The following is an 18,680-nucleotide window of genomic DNA, read 5'->3' as shown; positions in this document are numbered from 1 at the left end:
ACTCAATGCTGCTGTGAGAGCTGGGCAGGAAAATCTGGGAGCCCTGGGGCTGGATTCCTCCTGCTGCTGTGGGAGCTGGGCAGGAAAATCTGGGAGCCCTGGGGCTGGATTCCTCCTGCTGCTGTGGGATCTGGGCAGGAAAATCTGGGAGCCCTGGGGCTGGATTGCAGTTGCTGACATGTCAACACCAACTCCAGCCCCGAGTGTGCTCGCTTGCTTTGGCGTGGCCGTTGTTGTCCAGCTGGTGCTGCCGTTCCGTTTGCACTCAGAAGTTGCCACAAATAGCAGCTCTTGCTCTTTCTCCAGGTCATGGATGTTGTTTCATTCCAGCAGCTCCCCAGACTCCCGGTCAGAGATCCTTGCCAGCCATTCGTGAGATGGAACTCGGGCTCCCCTTCACCCCGCAGCCTCCTGACCCTGCAAACCCACTCGGGCACAGCTGGGCATTCCCAGCCTCCTGTGGTTTCCCAGCCGGTGCCAGCATCTGGAAGTGGAACTTAGTCAGGCTCTCCTCCCTGCACATGCCTTAGGACAGCTCAACAACCTGGGCTGGTGGAAGGGGATGAGCTTCCAGGTCCCTTCCAAGCCAAACCATTCCACGGTTGTGTGATAAACACTTATTCAATAAATGGATGTAAGTGCCAGCTGAGGTTCATCACCACCCAGCAGAGGCTTAACTTTAAGGCATGTGGTGAAGTCCCACAACACGGGACTCCTCTCATGTTTAAACACCTTAATGCTTGAAAAACGACTTGAACTTCCTGAGCAAGCGAGGTTTGTTAATATTGGCTATAAACTGCTGGAACAGCAGAAAAACCCCAAGAAAATAGAAAAGGAGAAGGTCCCTTTTTGATTCAGGATCTGGGACTGTGTTAGACCATCTCCATGTTGGTGCCATGGGAGGTGTCAGCTCCAGGGAAGGGTGTGGAGTTCCCCAGCTGCCCCTTCACTGCTCACACCAAATGGCCAGGATTTGATAAATCCAGGCAAGGATGGAAAAGTTACCTCTGGGTCTCTGCAGCAGGTAAAGGGAGCTTGGGATGTGTCAGACCTTGAGAAAAGCACTGGGTTGGAAATCAGGGGTGATAATAGAAACAAATTCCAACCAGAGCTACAAAAAAATCCAGAATTTATGCTATAAGTGAGGCAAGATAAGAAAATTACAGGAGTTTAAGACTTAATTTCAGGGAGAACCAGGATTAGTATTTCCTTATAAAATGTATGTAAAGAGTCCCCTCCCAGTAGAGCACAATGAAATCAATAAACTGTCTGTACTTATAGGCAGCTGAGCCAGGGGTGTAAAATTTTATGCAGTAATGGAGTTTTTATAATTTACTAAGTAAGGAAACAAACAAGTTTTGTTAGAGGAAAAAAAACCCCAAACAGTCACCATAGTCTGGGCTGCTCACTTTGGCATTTGCATCTCATGAGTGTTCTGGTGACTCAGGAGTAATTATGGGTCAGAGGTGTTTGCTCTGCACCTGTTTTCCACCATCAGGTGATAAAGAAGAAAAACAGGGGATTTTTAATTAACACAATAAATGGAACAATCAGTTTGTGCCAGGAACAAGCTCTCACCTCTCTTTGCTGCAAAGAAGGAAACAAATTTAATTTTTCAGTGGTGCTGCTAAGTAAAGGGAAGTATTTCCTTCAAAAAAAAACATGTTTAGGGGAATCAGATCATAAAATGCTTTGGGTCAGGAGGGACCTTAAGGATCACCCTTTTCCCAGCCCCTGCCTTGGGATACCTTCCACTGGACTAGGTCGTTTGTGCCTTGCACACACACCTGGGAATTTCCGACCAACATCATGGAGGTCGTGGAACAAAGATTTGCTGGGTTCGCTGATAAATCTCAGATAAATGGCAAAGAATTGATTTATTGTGAAATGTAATTGATTTATTGTGAAATGTAATTCACAGCATTTTATCAAAAAGACTTTCTCGTGGTAGAGATATACTGGAGATGCTGCATCTCTGGAAGTGTCCCAGGCCCAGCTGGATGGGGCTTAGAGCAGCCTGGGACAGTGAAGGTTGTCCCTGACCATGGAACGAGATAATCTCTAATTCCCAGATATTTAAACCTAAACAATTCTGGGGTTCTTTGATTATGTTGTTGGTTCTGCCACTTTAGCCAAATATATGATGGAATTGGTTACTGGGCTCTGAGCAGTTCCCAGGACAAACTAGGCTGGAAAATGTCTTAGACCCCATGCCCCACAGGGGTGAGCAGCACCGGGCTGGGGCTCTGACACATAAACCCAGCACAAGAACATTGGGGCCTGGAGCAAGGTCCCCATCGTCACACTCCCGCAATTCTTCCAAAGTAAATTCCCCCGGTCTCCACAGCCTCTGCCGGTGTTTCTGCAAGTTTAGAGGGAAACAAACACACCTCCCTTAGATCAACAACGGGAGCCCTCAATTCCTTTAGTCAGGCTCTCTAAACACAAGGGCCTTTCATCAGAGCTGTTGCTGATTTTTAACACCTCTTGTTGTGTTTTCCATTCTGCTGCACCCTGGAGAAGGCTCATTCCCAATGGGAAGGCTTATCCCCCAATGGAAACAGCAATGTCAACCAGAGTTAGGGGTAAAGGATGCAAACCTTGTCCTATGGGTCCCTAAATCTCTCTTGTGGATGGGTTCAATCATTTCTACCCCCTTCTCACCTTGGTGTTTGCTCCAAAGTAAGCTGAGCTCCAGTGAAATCATTTTCAGGGATGGGGACCAGGTTTGGCAGAGAGGAGCAGCCCAGAGTGTGTGCAGGGAGAGGGAAGGAGAGGCAGGGATGGGAGAGGAGGCTTTAGGTAGCAGAACATTCTTTTATTAATTCTTTTATTAAAAGAAACACTGGCAGAAAGCGCTGGTACAAAACTGAGTGTTCACGTTGTCAAGGAATTAAATTGCACCAATGCCAGTGGTGGTGCAGGACATTCAATCTGTGCTCCAGGAGACTGTGATGGGAATATTGAGGAGTGACCATGGCCAGGCCTGTTCTGGGACCGAGGGACCAATGCCTGGGGGGTGGCAGCACATTTGGGCACCACCAGGGCTCCCGTGCCTCAGAGGGGGCTTCTTTCTCAGGAAAGCAGGATTTGGTCGCCTCAGCTTCCCAGAGAACTGAATTTCCACCTCTGTCTCAGCACAGAGAACCAACTCATCCTCGTGCTTGGATTCTCTTACAGCAGCTTTTACCAACTCATGGTTTAGTCTAAAAATAAGGAAGTCCTTCTTAGGACTAGTCCTTCCTTCCACGAGTTGGTGACTTCCTTCCCAGAGCTGCCCCACATCAAAGCAGGTTTCGGTTCTGCCCTGCCCATACCTATCTCCTTCCTTCTTCTTGGGTTTTTTTTTCACTGATTGATCAAAGAATTCCATTCGTCAGATAATTTTATGAGACAGGAAAATGCATCTTCCTGGTGACAGTTAGGTCACATCTCTGTGAACTTGCATTTTATCAATTTCAATGTAATTTCGTGCAGAGTAGGAGGAAGAAACAACCTGTGAAGACACGTACACAACCAACTCCTATCCTTCCACCAGAGACCTGGTGGGACTCACTTCCTCAATGGACAGGAGGAATTGTTCTGCACAAAGCATGTCCAGAAAGTTAAAAAATCTTCAGAATCTGTAGCACCACAAGAAGGCAACCTCAAAGGATCCACACACAGCTGAGCATAACCCATTCCAGTAATCCCAAAACTCCAGATTGGTTTGGGTTGGGAGGGACCTTAAACCCATCTCATTGGGCTCCCATGGGCAGGGACAGCTCCACTGGGCCAGGCTGCTCAGTTATGAACCCCCCAGAGCTGCTGTTTCATGTCAAGGTTTAGCAATGAAGAGACCTGGACAAGGCTTCCACCTTCCCTTGACTCACATCTCAGGTCTTTGAGTGAGAGCTTGGAAGTGAGCTGGAGAACAGGATCACCATGAAATGTCTGTGGAAAGCCCAGCCCAGCTGTTCCTGTGGCCAAGGAGCCTGTACCCCATGTCCCAGCAGTTATGGAGTCATGGACCCGCTGGGGTTGGTAAGATCATCAGTCCAACTGTCTGGACTTGGTTTCTTTTTTCACTTCCAAAACAGCAGTGAGCTTCCATGTCTGCTCCTACCTTATCCCTTCCTTATTCCTCGCTTGTTTTGCCATTTCTTATTCCCACAAAAGAATCCTGTGCTTCCAATTAGGACTCAGTTGGTTTTGCAAGGGAAGGAGGGCCTGGAGCAATTGTAGGGTTGGGAATGAGGGGGAGAGAGGTCTATGGGACCCCTTGGGTCATGTAGGATCTGATAACCCAGTGTGGGACAATAGGGACCTTGGGCAGGCTGCAGGCACAGGATGCCAGAGGTGGTTTGGGGACTTTTGGGAATTTTGAGGAGATAAGGTGGGGGTGATTGGGGTAGGGTGGGTGCTGTTGATACCCACCCACCCTCCGGGTTCTAAAGAATTCCTGAGGAAACCAGGGCATGTCCTGGTCCTTTAGGGAGTCTTCACTGAGTGATGCTGGGTCACTGGGTCATGCAGGAACCCACAGCAGTGGGAATGATCACCTGAATCCACATTGATTCAGCAGAAAAGAGAGTGATTGTGTGGTGTAAACCAGCAGAGATACACAGGAGATCAAAGGAGGAAGGCGTTGTAGCACTTCGGGAATTGGTGTCAGGGGAGGAGTTTGGGGCTGGGTATTTACTGAAACTTCTCATGGAACAAAAACACTTCACAAAAGGCCCACGTTACTTCCTGCTGGTGGATCACATGAAAAATGGGGTGTGAGAACGGAGTTGCTCACATGGGGAATCCCCCTCGATGAGATGATCACCTGAGTGAACAAGGAATGCCAGTTATGTCTCTAAATTTGGGATGGGCCCATGAGAACTGCACAAAGATGGTCAAAGAATCTTCTTCTGCAGCAGGATGTGAGAACATGAGGTTCCTCAGAGGTGACTTGGAGGGACCTCAGTGACTGTTCCACAGCTGCTGGGACAGCAGAACCTCTCTCAGGACAACTGTCCCAACCCTGACATCCATCTCGTGGCCAGAGCAGAAGAATTTGCTGAAATACCTGGGTTTTTCTATCTAGAACAAGATAATAACATGAGTGAGATCTCTTCATGTTTTGCAGGAAAGAATGAAAATCTCTCACAAGAACTGACAGTGTTGACCCTTTAACATGAGATTTTCACTCGAGGTATTTATTGGAGCTGCTGAACTGGATGTTCAGGGCAGACCTCCCCATCCAGCCCACATGACCCCCTGCCCTGACTGCTCTGTTATCCCCTGGGATCCGCTGGCACTGGGATCATCAGTCCAACTGTCTGGACTTGGATTCTTCTTCACTTCCAAAACAGCCCTGAGCTTTCATGTCTGTTCCTCCCTTATCCCTTCCTTATTCCTCACTTCTTTTGCCATTCCTAATTTCCACAATAGAATCCTGTGCTTCCAATTAGGACTCAGTTGGTTTTGCAAGGGAAGGAGGGCCTGGAGCGATTGTAGGGTTGGGAAGGAGGAGGAGAGGGGTAGCACCCATGGGGATGGAGCAGGGGAATCCAGTGACCCCATAAACTCACCAGTATCTGCCCAAGGATGCAGCTCCCACAGAGCCTTTCCTCCCTCAGCCCCAGCTGGCAGTGTCCTGCAGAAAGAGGGGATGGAAATCTTCAATTCAGAGGGGAAGCAAAAAGAAAGAACATGATGGAGTCACAACTGGATTTTATTAATCCCATTAATCGTTGTTAAGTCTTAAAAACTTGATTTCCAGAAAGCTATTTTTTCCTCCAAGGTTTTGTACATAATCCATCGATTCCCTTGGGAGATAAATTCTCTGCTGCTGTTCCACAGCAGGCAGCTCCAGGAGCATCAGTCACAACATGGGAGATGCACAGCAAAGGACAAAATGTCCAAGGCCAGGTTGGACACTGGGGCTTGGAGCATCCTAGGATAGTGGAATATGTCACTGCCATGGCAGGGGTTGGAATGAGATGGGCTTTGAGGTCCTTTCCAACCCCAGGCAGTCTGGGATTCTGAGATTTAGCAGTTATTCCTTGCTTTGGCTGAGGGCCCAGTTGCTATCACCCAGCCATCTCTAAACCCAGTATTCCCTCTGGCAGGAACGTGGGGACCCCAGGATGGCCCTAGACAGGTGTCTTAGCTGGACACCACAGCTCAGCCCTCTCAGGTGTTAAATCCCAGGTGTTCTGTGGAGCAGCTGAAAACCTGCCACAGGATTTTGAGCAACGGTGTTCCTGCATTGCTGGCAGAGCTGATCATCTGGTGCTTTTGCAGGAATAACCCCAGGCTGCTGCTGGGAAACGGAGGAGCAGAGGGAAGAACGCAACAAAGTGAGTGTGACAAGAACCCACTGTGGGCCGTTTGCAGAAGCTGTGCCCTCAACCCAGCCAAGACCACTGGGCTTGGCTTTGACTGAAGATGACCCAATCAAGCTTTTCCTTCACCCCATACCCCATCCCAAGCCACAGGCAGACTTTGTCTCTTCAGGAGAAAGAACCTAAGAGAAAAGTCATAAAACCATAGAACCAATAAGGTTGGAAAAGATCTCCAAGAACATCAGTTCTGATGCTCCCATCCCCACCAAGCTCCCAGTTCATGTAGGTTAGAAGTGGCCAAGGGACATTCCTGCCCATATCCCAAGGCTTCTGCTGGGCTGGTGTGGCCCCAGACGTGGTTGGGAAGCCGCCCTTGGGGAAGGAAGCGCTCTGCCCACCCCACCAACACGTCCTGGGCAATGGCACTGACTCAGTTCCTGTCCCCATGGCACTGCTCTATTCTCGAAGGGTGAGCTGGCTTTTTCCTGCCACTGGAAAATACACTTCTTTTACATCCTTATTTATTCTTTTTTCCATTGACACGGATGTCTAGACTCCACAAAGGGCAGAAGGAAGGTGGGACAGCCCTTCTTCCCGGGTTGTTTCCAACCCCAGTGGGATTGCAGAGTTGGCTGGTTCACAAAGAACCCCATTCATGAGGTTGTTTTGTCTCCCAGGGTGACATTTCAGGCCTAAAGATCTCCGAGACATTGACAATGCAACCAAAATTGGTTTCAGAGGAGTCTCTTCTGGTTTTCCTCCTTCTGTGGTGGAGGTCTGTGGACCTCACACTCCCTTCTGTCCCTCTTATCCAGAACACAGGAGTGGTTCCTTTCCCTGGAGCAGGACAAAAGGGCTCAGTGAGGCTTTCCCTTGAGGAGGCCTGGACAACCGTTTTTCACCATAACCTCCAGTCTTAGCAATGAAAATATTCTTGTTGATAGCCCAAAATAGATTAGATCTGTGATTTTTCAGCACATGTAGCCAAATATTCAAATGTTTATCTCAGCTCTTTCTGGCTGGATTTGCCACATAAAACAGCAACATTTTTCCTCTCTCCACTTCTCTTCAAAAATGTTTTGCTTCCCCTTAAATGCTGGGAAACTGTGGAAATAGTAGAAGTATTTTTTTTGCCTTGATTTAAGTGAAAGATCCCATTTAAATCCCCTTTTTCCTAAACAGTTCCTTTCTGATTTGCTGGTACAGGGGAGAGCTGTGGGTGGGGCAAAATCATGCCTGAAATGAAACCTCTCCTTGTCTCACTTCAGCAAAGTGAGAAATGCTTCCCCCAGCGTCCCAAGACTGAAACCAACTTTTCTGTGAATAAAAACAAAAAAAAATATGGAGACAAAGAAGAAAAATGGATCCAGACAAAGCGTCAAGAGAAGAACACAGTTTTTTGAGCCACTTTTAACTTGTGCCACACTAAAAAATCATTATTTGCAGCACAGGGCAGCAGCATATGGTATATTCAAGCCAGGGCAGTTTTCCCTCACCAAAAGGCTTTGTGAAGTCTCAGCACCTCTCCAAATTCCCACTTCTTACCTCAGATTCCCTCACATTCCCTCCGATTTTGGTGCTGATGGGGTTTTTCTAGCGATTAAGGGGTGAAATTCAGCCTTGGCATTTTTGAGCTGGTACCAGGAGCTGCTGTGAAGAGTTATCTTCTCCCCCCCTCCTCCTCCCCACCCTGGAAGTGTCACAATTTGATTTTCTCCTGAGATCCTGTTTGGATCCTGCATGTCCAGGAACACCAACATCCGGAACCCGTTGCCCCACAAGGTTTTGTCACAATTGCACATCCCTGCATGGTATCTGTTTATTGAAAATATTTTATTGCTTTCTAAAAACCAGTTTTGATAAACTCCAAGGAGATACATGAAGTAGACCAGCAAAATTATTGAACACATTAATTCTCTGGAATTTTCTCTGCAGGAAGAGAGCCAGCTCTGTGAGGACAAGTTGAGGAGAGCCCATTTTGGCAGAGTTTTGGAGGTTGAGCTCCTCTGACTGCACCACTTTTATCCTTAAATTCCAGCACAGCTTCAGGTGAAATAAATGATCAATGGATTAGTTTCAGCTGCAGTTTAATCAGCACCTTGCACCTGAGTCAGGTAAGAATAAGATCAGCAGTTTTTGGAGATGGAACAAGCCATAACTGCAGTGTTTGCCAAGGAAAACTCCTCATGAAGGTTTGAGACTCCTTCCCAACTCTTCCTGCTCAGCAGCCACCACTCCACACTGCCTGTCCTTCCTAAAAAGTCGACATCCTCCCATTGCTGCACTCCAGGAGCCATCCCACCACATCCCAGTGATGCCAGTAAGGTCATGGGTGAGCTCCAACTCCTTCCCTGTATTTCAGCAGCTTGCAGAGAAGCTGGAGAAGACAAATGACTGCCTGGAGTGGCTGGAATTCCTTCCTCTGATCCTATGGAATTTGCACTCTGGAGGAAACGTGCCATGAGATGGGAAGAGTTGGGCTGTAAGGCAAGAGACCAGCTCCTGGCTTTCTCAAACACTTGGAGATTGCCCTCCTGAAATTCCTAACATGGGAAGGGAGGGTCTTCCCTAAAGCTCCAGCACCTTTAAGGATATAACATTGGAGTCATCAGATGGGAATTCCATCCTGACACTGAGTGTGAAATACAGAAATGGCACCTCAGATCATGGCATTTCTTTGGAGTGTTGGGCTCTCCCAACAGAGGAAAGACCTCCCAGGTGGGGTCAAACATGGGTGACCTCTCTCTGGAAAAAGCACAGCAGGAGACACCCCCAGCTCCCAGCCCAGACTTTGCCAAGTCCATTGTGCCCACCAGCAAAGCACCTGGACACACCTCCCCTCCTCCTTCCCCACGTGGTGTGGCACTTGGGGACACGGGTCAGTGGTGGCATTGGCAGTGCTGGGGGGACAGCTGGACTCAAGGATTGGAGAGGTCTTTTCCCACCGAAAAGATTCTGTGTGATTCAAGTTTCATGCAGTGTTTTTCCCCCACCAGGTAATTCTGCACCGCTTCGCCTCACTCCATGCCCCAAATCCAAGGAATTGCCTCCCAGTGTCAGGGATAAAGCTCTGTAACTTTGGGACCAGCTTATCACCAAAGGAAAGTCTGCTTTGGCCGTGACTGATCTCCAGGGAAAGCTGGCAGTGTCCCTAAGAGAAGATGTTCCTTCTGGGTGCCTGTGGTTTGCGAGGCAGCACCGCACTGGGATAATTGAGCAGTGTCCACAGAAAGACAAGTGAGTCACCCCTGCAGCTGGGCAGCCTCTCCCGTTCCCCAGTTTGGCCGAAATGGCATTTTCCAGCAGCCGACGTCGCGGTGAGCACGGAGCTGTGGGAGTCAGAAGCGGGTGTGATGCTCGGGATCGGGATCCAGCCCTGGCTCCACCAAGGCAGCTCTGCCCACCCCGTTGGGCACAGCGTGGCCACGACTCTGGAGCTCTTCCCAGCCTTTTGTGGGGCAAGGGCCAATGCTAGGGACCACCAGGTGTTTCTTCTGCACCTGCTCCAGGATCTGCAGCACCTGGAATGAGGAGACACAGCTGGGAGTAGGTTAGGAATTAAGGGAGAGCACTGATTTCTTCTCCAGCTGTTGAAATAATCAAATAATCATAAAACAATGGGTTGGAAGTGATCTTTAAATGTCTCTCATAGGCAGGGACACCTTCCACAAGATCTCTTTCAAGTGTCTGGCTCGGTTTTGGGATGACACAAATAATTTCTGTGCTCAGAGGTGTCTGGGATGGCTGAACATGGAGAGCCCACCCCATAAAGGTCCGTGACCTTGGATTTCAGAGTCCTTTCCATGGATGAATCAGTCCCACATTTCCCATTCCCCAGTTCCACAGAGGTGCTCTGGAGCAGGGTCAGGACAGAAGCACATAGCTCTGCTCTTGTCCCTCACACCAGCCTGGGATAACTCCTCATGCTACCACAGACTTCTTTGTCTCCTTACTGAATTAGGAAGCCCCAGGTTGAAACTCATTCAATGGAGAAAGGGAATGGAAATTAAATGCAACTGAACTTCACCTGAGACTTGGGGATGATGCCGACTCGGAAGAATCCAATGTTCCCACTGTCGATCTTGGTGCAGTCCACCACGGTGGAGGCAATGTTCTCTGGAGAAGGCCCACCACAAAGAACTGCATCCACCTAAAACCAGCAAATTTCCACATCAAATTCCTCTTGGAAAGGGAGAGTTTCCCTCTCAACAACAAGTAGTTCTCATCAAAGGCAATGTTGCTCCTTCCTGCCCCGCTGCAGTGACACCAGGGCTAGATTTGGAGTGAATGAACCTCAAAGCAAGGACAGCGAGAGCTCTGCAGGGTGCAGGTCAGCAGCACAGCACAGCACAGGCAGGTTTACAGCAGCTGAGGAGCTCTGGAGAAGTCCCATCCACAAAGAAAATGTGTATGAAGTTTTAATTTTTGAGGAGCTAGAGGTGGAAGATTTGCATCACCTCTTGTTTAAAGCTGCTGTGATGACACAAAATGTAAAACCCTCAGAATTCAGCAGTGAAATCTTAGAATCATGGAATAATCTGGAACTGGAAGGATCCACAGGCACCATCAATCCAACCCCTGGTCCTGCACAGGACACCCCAACTATTCCACCCTTCCAGAGGCTCCTGGCACTTTGGCAGCCTCGGGGCCGTGCTCATTCCCTGGGGAGCTTGGGCAGTGCCAGCACCCTCTGGAGGAAGAACCTTTCCTGATCTCCCACCTAAACCAATGAAAGGCCATGACCATGGCACTTCCATGGAAGCTCTAACAGCCAGGAGTATTTTGGAGCTTGGTACCAGTTTTGGACCAGCTCCAGCCTTAGAGGGGAATCCCTGAGTTCTCACAGCCCAATGCCAGCTGGAGCCCTGGCACATCCAGGCACCAGCATTTGCTTGCTTGTAAGCAATAATTAATTTTTTATTGCTCCCATCATCCCATGTTGGAATATGAACCCACTCGTGTTGCCAAGCCATAACTACACTGTGCAAAGCAGAGAGTTTTAGTTTCACACCAAGACCTGTGCTTTTAAATCTTCTTCCTCTTTGACACCAGCATAAGGCGCATCCACGAGATTTTTTTGAATTAGAGGCTTCCCCAGATTCCTGATACCATCTATTGATTTGCCTTCTGGAAACAAAGTGGTTGCGCTTTCCCATCCCCACATCTCTTGGTTACCTTATCTCCCAGCTTGGCATACACTTGGTTGTGGTGGGTTGTGTCAGCCTCTCCAGTTGGGTTGGCTGATGTGACCACAATGGGGCCAACCTGGCGACAGAAAAAATGACAGTCAAAGCTCTGAGCAGGACTTTTGGGACAGAACAGGTGATTCGAGCTCTGAACTTCATCTGTGACTCTGAAGAGAGCTCAGTGTGGCTCACACAGGTTGAGGCACTTTTTTTGCCGTCAACCACAGCCCCACCAAACTGTGTGTGAGTGACCAGCACTGACAAATTTGGGTTTAGTGATGATGGCCATGAAATGACATCTTGTTTTCCAGCAAGAGCACTTGCCTAAACCTAGCAAACTCAGGGTATCACAGCTCCTGTGGCCACTTTCTGCACCTTCTGAAGTTATTCTGGCCTCAGAGAAGTCCCTGCTTCCAACAGTGTTCTACGTTGGAAATGAAACTGTGTCTGTTAAGGGCACTCTGATTTCCTGACCTGGTGGTTGCTCCTTTCCCCCTCTTTGCTGCCATAAAATCCCTCCCAGCTGCCTGCAGGCCCCAGCCCTTCTCAAAGAAGGGATCAGGGCTGAGGTGCTCTGACTCACCAGGTCGATGAGGTGCGTGGTGACAGAGCAGTCGGGAATGCGGATGGCCACACTCTGGGGGGTCCCAACGTACTTAGCAGAGTCCTTCATTCCCAGGAAATCCACCCATTCACCTGCACCAAGCAGAGCCACTCAGCACTTAGAGATTTACATCAGCCCAAACACAACGATTGTAACAGAAATATCCCTATGGAATATGTGGTGTTGCAGGGGTTCACAGTTTTAGGAATTTCAAAGCCAAAGCTCTCCAGAGAACTTGGCACTAACAGCATTTCCTCACCTCTGGGAATGACCAAGCTAATGGGAGATGGCCAGGCAGCCTCCATGAAGTCCCACAGGAGGGGAGTGAACAAATGCTTGGCAGGTTCCAGTTGCTTTAGGCTGGAAATCCAGAGGGACATGGGGCGATCCTGAGCCTGGCGCTTGGACCTGGAATGAGGGAAGAAAAGGTGAGGCTGGAAGTAAGATGAAGATTTAAATTCAAGGAAAGGAAACTATTGGAGACATCCAGAGCTAAGAGAAGGTGTGTAGGCTCTGCCTCAGGTCACCAGTCTGGAGAAGAAGTAGGACTGTTCAACCACTGACTGGATGGGAAGGAACTTTACTGGCTACTGCCAATCAGGAATATCTGTTTCCAAATCAAGGCTTTAACTTCCTGTGTAGTGATGGGTAAAGCTCCCAACAGCCCAAGTCCTGAAGAAAACCCCACCAATTTGAGGGGCTCCAGCTCACACCAAAGGGGTTTTGTTGTGACAACATGTACCTCCAAGTAAGAACAATAAACCCCCTGCCCCATTTGCTACTGGTTTGGGCTTCTTGTGGTGCCCAAGTTACCTGGCTCCATCAGCCTTCAGTGTCCCAGAACAGAACTGCAGCTCAATTCCCTCCTTGCCTCACCTGGATCTTCTCCCCCCCTTGCTGTTCCCACCGAGGCTGAGCTGCCTTGCTCTCAGTGGGTGTTGCAGCCAGCACTCAGCAGCAGCTCTGAGTTCTGGAAGGTTCCTGAGCCCAGCCCGGGTGCCAGGACTCACCGGTGAGCTTTCTCCACGGCGTCAGGCCGGCTGCAGGCGGCCACCAGCACGTACACGGTGTCCGTGGGGATGCCACAGGTGCCGCCGTTCCTCAGGATATCTGTTGGCATGGGAGCAGGGCAGGAGCCCTTGAGTGACAGGGGAGGGGTGTGATTCCCGTGGCAGAGTTGTCACGCAATGTGGTGCTCTCCTCTCCTTGTCCCTGCTCTGGCAGTGCATTTTCCCACATTCCTCCAAGGGGATATCTGGCATTTAGGGAGGTTCTGGGACAGAGTGGAGAGAGCAAGGACCAAGCATTGGCTCTGCTCTCTCTGTGCAAAGCTTTGGGTGTTAGCCACAGCCTGGAGGATTCCTGGAGGGTCTCAGAGCAGATCAGGACACAGGGAAATGATGCAGGAGACACAGCAGGGAATTTGCTGCTCTACTCAGCTCATGACTCCTGTAACTTGGCCTACTTTACCAAAACATCACCACATCATCCAGCTTTCCACATCAAGGCCAGGCTGGATGGGGCTTGGAGTAACCTGGTCCAGTGGCAGGTGTCCCTGCCCATGGAACAAGATGGGCTTTAAGGTCCTTTCCCTTAAAACCATTTCCCTCAACCATTCCCTCAAAACCATTCTGTGGTTCCTTTCCCTTAAACCATTCTGTGATTCTCTGACTGGGACAATGTCCTTTTAAGAGTGTTCTGCTACAAAACCTCACAGAATATCCTGTCCATCCCCACATTGTGCCCTCTGTTTTTCCCTTACCTGCGATTCTCTTGACTGAGGAAGCTTTCCTGGCAGGCAGGTGAAGGCACTTGGTCGTTCCTGCCCCAACACCACTGAGCTGTACCATGGGCCTCCCCATGGGCAAGCAGCAACCCTCAAAGGTGCTGCTGGCCAGGGCAGCCAGGAAGCAGTAAAAGCTGACCAGCCCAAAGATGAGGGTGGCAGCGATGTCGTATCCAGTGGGAAGAGCATGGATGGCATCCAGGAGGAAGCTGACAGCGATGAGCGTGAAGGCGAGGGAGTAGAAGAACCAGGCCATGTTTAAGAAGAGCGAGCAGAAGACAATGAAGCTGTTGAAGAGCATGAAGGAAATGATGCCTACGGCTGCATGAAAGCTTCTGGCAGTGCCATAGAGGCCACCATACCTTGTCAGGCCCCAGATGATCCACATGACAGAGTAGAGGATAAAGGCACTGCTCTCCAGGGTTTTACCCCGGGCAAAAGCCACTGAGCCACCAAGGAGCTTCAGGATCCCACCAGCTACCACCACCCATGGAATGACAACAGTGGCAAGAGGAGCCTGGGGGTCTCCTGTGGCTGTTAGAGCAAAGGAAGCCAGGACACTGCAGGCATAGGTAAGGGCTTCTGCATCGGCATACTTGGAATAGCCCAGGTAGGGAGCGTGGAGGTCTGGCCCCTCCCGGAGCTTCAGGAGGCTGCTGCGAGCAAGGAGGGCCTTCACAACACCCTTCCCTGTTGGGATCTTGGCCCTGGCCCTCACATTGTACAGGTGAATCAGAGCCACCAAGGCTGAGGCCACAAAAATGGCCACAGCCACGCCTTGGGGGCCACCTGCAAAAAAACCCCTGGGACTGCAAGCCAAGGCAATGCAGTAGGTGACAAAAACCAGCAAGTACAGGCCATCCACAGGGCTCTGAAGGGACAGAAAAAGAGTCAAGACAGCAAAAAGAATGGAGAACACCACCAGGAATGGGGTCGGGAGAGACGGCTCCTCTGGCTGCCAGGCGGGGTACAGGAGGCAGTAACCTCCAGCGAATTTGAGGATGGAAGTGAAGCCAAAGGCTGTGGCCATGAGAACATCCATTGCACGGTAGGACAACACACAGATGCCAATCTGGTAGGTGCCAGCTGCCCACAGCCAGGGCACGTGGCCCAGGAAGAGCCTGTGGGTGACTCCCAGGAGCCTGCAGCAGAAGACACTGGCTGACAGCATGTTCAGGAGCAGCCCGGGGGCTGCAAAGGGGTTGGTGCTGCCAGCGCTGCCCCGGCCCTGCTCCTGGGCCTTTTTCTCTGCAAGATCCGTGCCAGGGAGGGCAACTTTCCCTTTGGTCAGGAGGTAGAGGATCCTCCCCAGAGCAAAGTAGCCCCCGACCAAGCAGACACTGAGGTGACTGCACGCCACGGCCGAGGGGCCGAGTGAGGAGCTGAAGTGCAGGGCCACCTCATGGGCACCAGCCAGGGACATGGCAGCAGCCACCAGGGCCAGGAGGGGCTCTCCGCAGAGGAAGCCCACCACGGCCAGCAGGAGCAGGGCCAGGGTGAAGGTGGCCAGGCCTGGCAGCAGGGCATCGCGGGCATCCCCCGGGCCGGGCAGCACTCCCTGCCCTGCCAGGATGAGGATCACTCCATAGCCACTCCAGAGGGCTGATATGGTCAGGCACAGGGACACCAGCAGGGAGGCGTTCCTGAGGCTTCTCCGGATTCCTGCGGAACAAACGGAGACAGGGCTGTGGTTTCAGACAGCACAGTGTGGGAAGCAGGAGGTAGGAAAGGCGGGAAGCAAGATCACTACAGGGCAAGGATCAGCACAGGTCATGCCTGATGATGGATTTGTCCTGGAGAAAAGAAGGATCAGGAGGAGCCTTATCCCACTCTACAATTACCAGGAAGGAGGTTGTAGTGAGGGCTCAGGCTCTTCTCCCAGGGAACAAGAGTCAGGACAAGAGGAAATGGCCTCAGGTTGTGCTGGGGGAGGTTTAGATTGAGTATCAGAGAAAATTTCTCATGGGAAGGATTGTCCAGTCCTGGCACAGCTGCCCAGGGCAGTGATGGAGTCCCCATCCCTGGAAATGTTCAAAAGACACACGGATGTGGCACCTGAGGACATTGCAAATGGTGACCATGGTGGTGGTGCTGGTTGATGGTTGGGTTTGACAGTCTTCAAGGTCTTTTCCAACCTGAACAATTCAGTGACTTGATGATTCTGTGATTTCATGTTGCTATGAGTTACAAAGAATAAATAATTCAACATTCCTTCTAGAAAGTCTGGGTTTTGTTCTAGGCAGTGATTTTTTTCTCTCAGATAAGTAGAGGCGCTGTCTCTTGGAATTTACCCATGGACATTTCAATCCATGGTCTTACCTGCATACGCCAGGAGAGCCGACACAACCAGCAGCAGCACTCCCAGAGCCGTGCTGGGGATCAGCGGCGCGGCGCGGCCGGAGCTGTACAAATGCACGGCCAGCAGGAGAGATCCTGTGGGATAGAGAGGGAAGCACACAGAGCTTGTAAACCTGGCCCAAAAACCATGAGAGAATAGGGTGGACAGAGCAGGGAATAGAAGGAAAATAACAGTGCAAGATCTGCAAATAGGAAAGCCTAAGGAGCTGGGGGAGTGTGACTCGGTTTGTGCCCAAGGTCTCACTTCTCTCTGGGTGCCTGGTTTGAAAAAGATTGGAATTAGTCATTTGAGGTTGCCCAGAGAGGTTGTGGATGCCCCATCCCATCAAGGTCAGGTTAGATATTGGGGTTTGGAGCAGCTGGGTCAACGGGAAGTTGTCCCTGCCCATGGCAGGGGATGGAGCTGGATCATCTTTAAGGTCCCTTCCAACCCAAACCATCCTGGGAATGTATGAAAGAGTGTGAAAGTGCTCCCATGTTTCCAGATAAAGGTAAAAATAGGTAAAAAATCCACAAAAGGCAGACAGACACACACACCCTGCAGCTGATCCCTCCAGACGTGTACTGATGGAAAAGCAGCTGAAACAGTTTGGGAAGATGGAACACAAAGGAGGAACAAGTGAAAAGGGAGTGAACACAGAAAACAGAGAAGGGCTGGAAAAGGAAAGGGGAGGAAATTGCATCCAAACCAAGATGATTTACTATAGTGACTATGAAAAAGTTTGGATTTGCTTCCCACCCAACGTGGAACGAGTACAAAACTTCAGGCCAGCCCTTGGAAGCCAACACAAATATTTTGTTGGCCGCCAAAGCAGGCGCAGGGATCTCTGGATAGAAAAACTCACCCCAGGCAGAGAAGCCTGTGGATAAACAGCCTCTTTAGCCCCCTCGGAAAAGGAGGGTGTCCCGGAAAGCTCGTCCCAAGCCCGTGCCCCGTGCCAGGATGCCAGGAGCGGTCCCTACCTGCGGAAATGCCCAGGAGCCCGATGCAGGAATGCAGTGACTCGCCCATCCCTGCGCGCCGCAGCCCCGGCCGAGGGCTGCACTGCTGCCTCTCTTTCCTCCCATCTCTTTATAACCAAACCATCGCCGCTGCCGCCGGTCCTCCCTGCTCTCCACCCCTTTTCCCTACAAACCTCTTCTGTTCCTGCTCCTCTCTGCATGCGGGAGGAAATGCAAATGAAGTTCTGGCTGCAGTAAATTTGGGGCTGTGAGTCAGCGTGGGCTGCTGGTAGCTCCCTCCAGGGGCCTCTTAATTTTACTGTTGATTAACCCTTGTTCAAAAAGACACTTGAAAAATAAGGCTGAGGGTTTATTGCTGTTGCTGCCTTTTTTTTTTTGCTCCTGCCAGTGAGGAAATTACACTGGTTAAAATGAAGGTTTTTGCAAGCATCCACCTTGATGGAGCAAACAAGCCCTCTGCAAGCCCAGTAGGTCCTTGGGGACCACTTGTTTCTCCTGACACTGGCCACGGGCCTGCTGTTTGTCCCTGTCACAGCTCTGAATGCCTGGCACCAGCCCCCTGAGCTGGGCAAACCCAGGGCAGACCCAGTGCCATTCCCTTAAAGGTGACTTCTGTCCATCTGTCACTCCACATCCATCTCCTCCAGCCCAGAGGAGCCTCGCTGGCTTTCCAGGTCGGGAGTGAGTGTCCAACATTGCCAGGATTGTGTCCCCAAGGGGACATGAAGGACCTGTGGGCAGCTTCCTGCTGCTCCCCATAGGGAATGTGTGGTCAGGGCACAAAGGTATTTATGGATGGAGGGGAGGCTGCAGAAAGCGCTGGCTTGGGGATCGTGTTGAGTCATGGCTCAGGTGGGAATTGTCAGAGAACTGTTCTGTGAGAGCTGACAGAGCTTGGTTCCTCTGTTGTGTTGTTTGTGGGGATGGAGCAGTGTAGGGACTGTTCCCTTGAGGGACTCAGCTCCAGTTAAAGCAATTCCCACTCTCCTGACAAGGTAAAAGGTGCAGAACAGCATGCAGAGTTTTTCACTGATACTCTTGGGCTGCCCAGGGATGGCTCTGCAGAGCTCCTCCAGCAGCCAGCTCTGATGTTCCCCTCAGCAGATCCTGCTCTGTGATCCCCCATAAATCCTGTTCCACAGCCAGGGCAGCAGGACAGGAAAGCTGCTGGGGATGGGGCTGGGAGCTGCACTGGCTGGAGCTCACATCAGCACTGTGGGATCATCCAAGGTGTGTTGGAGCTGTGACAGCATCCAGAACGACCCCAGAGCACCAGGCACTCTGCTCATCAAGACCCTGCTCCTCCTGCCCCTGAGCCAGCCGCAGCACAATGGCAGCTGGATCCAGCTGGATCCCCTTCACTGCTCCCAAACTTTCCTGGTATCTCTAACTGTGCTCACCCTGCAGGAAGAGGGTCCCTTCCCACCCCTCCTCACTTAGAACCTTAATGCAGATTAAAGCCACTTGTC

General features: G+C 50.7%; 1 protein-coding gene across 1 annotated transcript; it reads right to left on the bottom strand.

Moving 5' to 3' along the window:
- Positions 1-8,128: 8,128 nt before the first annotated feature.
- Positions 8,129-17,422, bottom strand: LOC100232337 (uncharacterized). Its single transcript, XM_030272819.4, has 9 exons — positions 17,212-17,422; positions 16,210-16,323; positions 13,867-15,552; positions 13,115-13,214; positions 12,364-12,512; positions 12,084-12,196; positions 11,490-11,579; positions 10,342-10,464; positions 8,129-9,835 (listed from the first exon to the last, which is right to left on the bottom strand). The coding sequence occupies exons 1-9, from the start codon at positions 17,258-17,260 to the stop codon at positions 9,653-9,655; spliced, it is 2,607 nt and encodes an 868-aa protein (XP_030128679.4). The 5' UTR covers positions 17,261-17,422; the 3' UTR covers positions 8,129-9,652.
- Positions 17,423-18,680: the final 1,258 nt, after the last annotated feature.

The sequence above is a fragment of the Taeniopygia guttata genome, chromosome 4A (assembly GCF_048771995.1).
Source record: "Taeniopygia guttata chromosome 4A, bTaeGut7.mat, whole genome shotgun sequence".
NCBI classification, from domain to species: Eukaryota; Metazoa; Chordata; class Aves; order Passeriformes; family Estrildidae; genus Taeniopygia; species Taeniopygia guttata.
Note: the sequence above shows the minus strand (reverse complement) of the source record. Positions and strands in the feature narration are given on the sequence as shown.

Bases quoted from the DNA above. Each gene is read 5' to 3' on its own strand.
- LOC100232337 (XM_030272819.4), bottom strand. From the start codon at position 17,260: ATGGGCGAGTCACTGCATTCCTGCATCGGGCTCCTGGGCATTTCCGCA. The intron at 11,580-12,083 runs GTGAGTCAGAGC...TTCTGTCGCCAG, and splicing joins CCACGCACCTCATCGACCTG to GTTGGCCCCATTGTGGTCAC. The intron at 10,465-11,489 runs GTAACCAAGAGA...TGCTGGTTTTAG, and splicing joins ATGCCAAGCTGGGAGATAAG to GTGGATGCAGTTCTTTGTGG.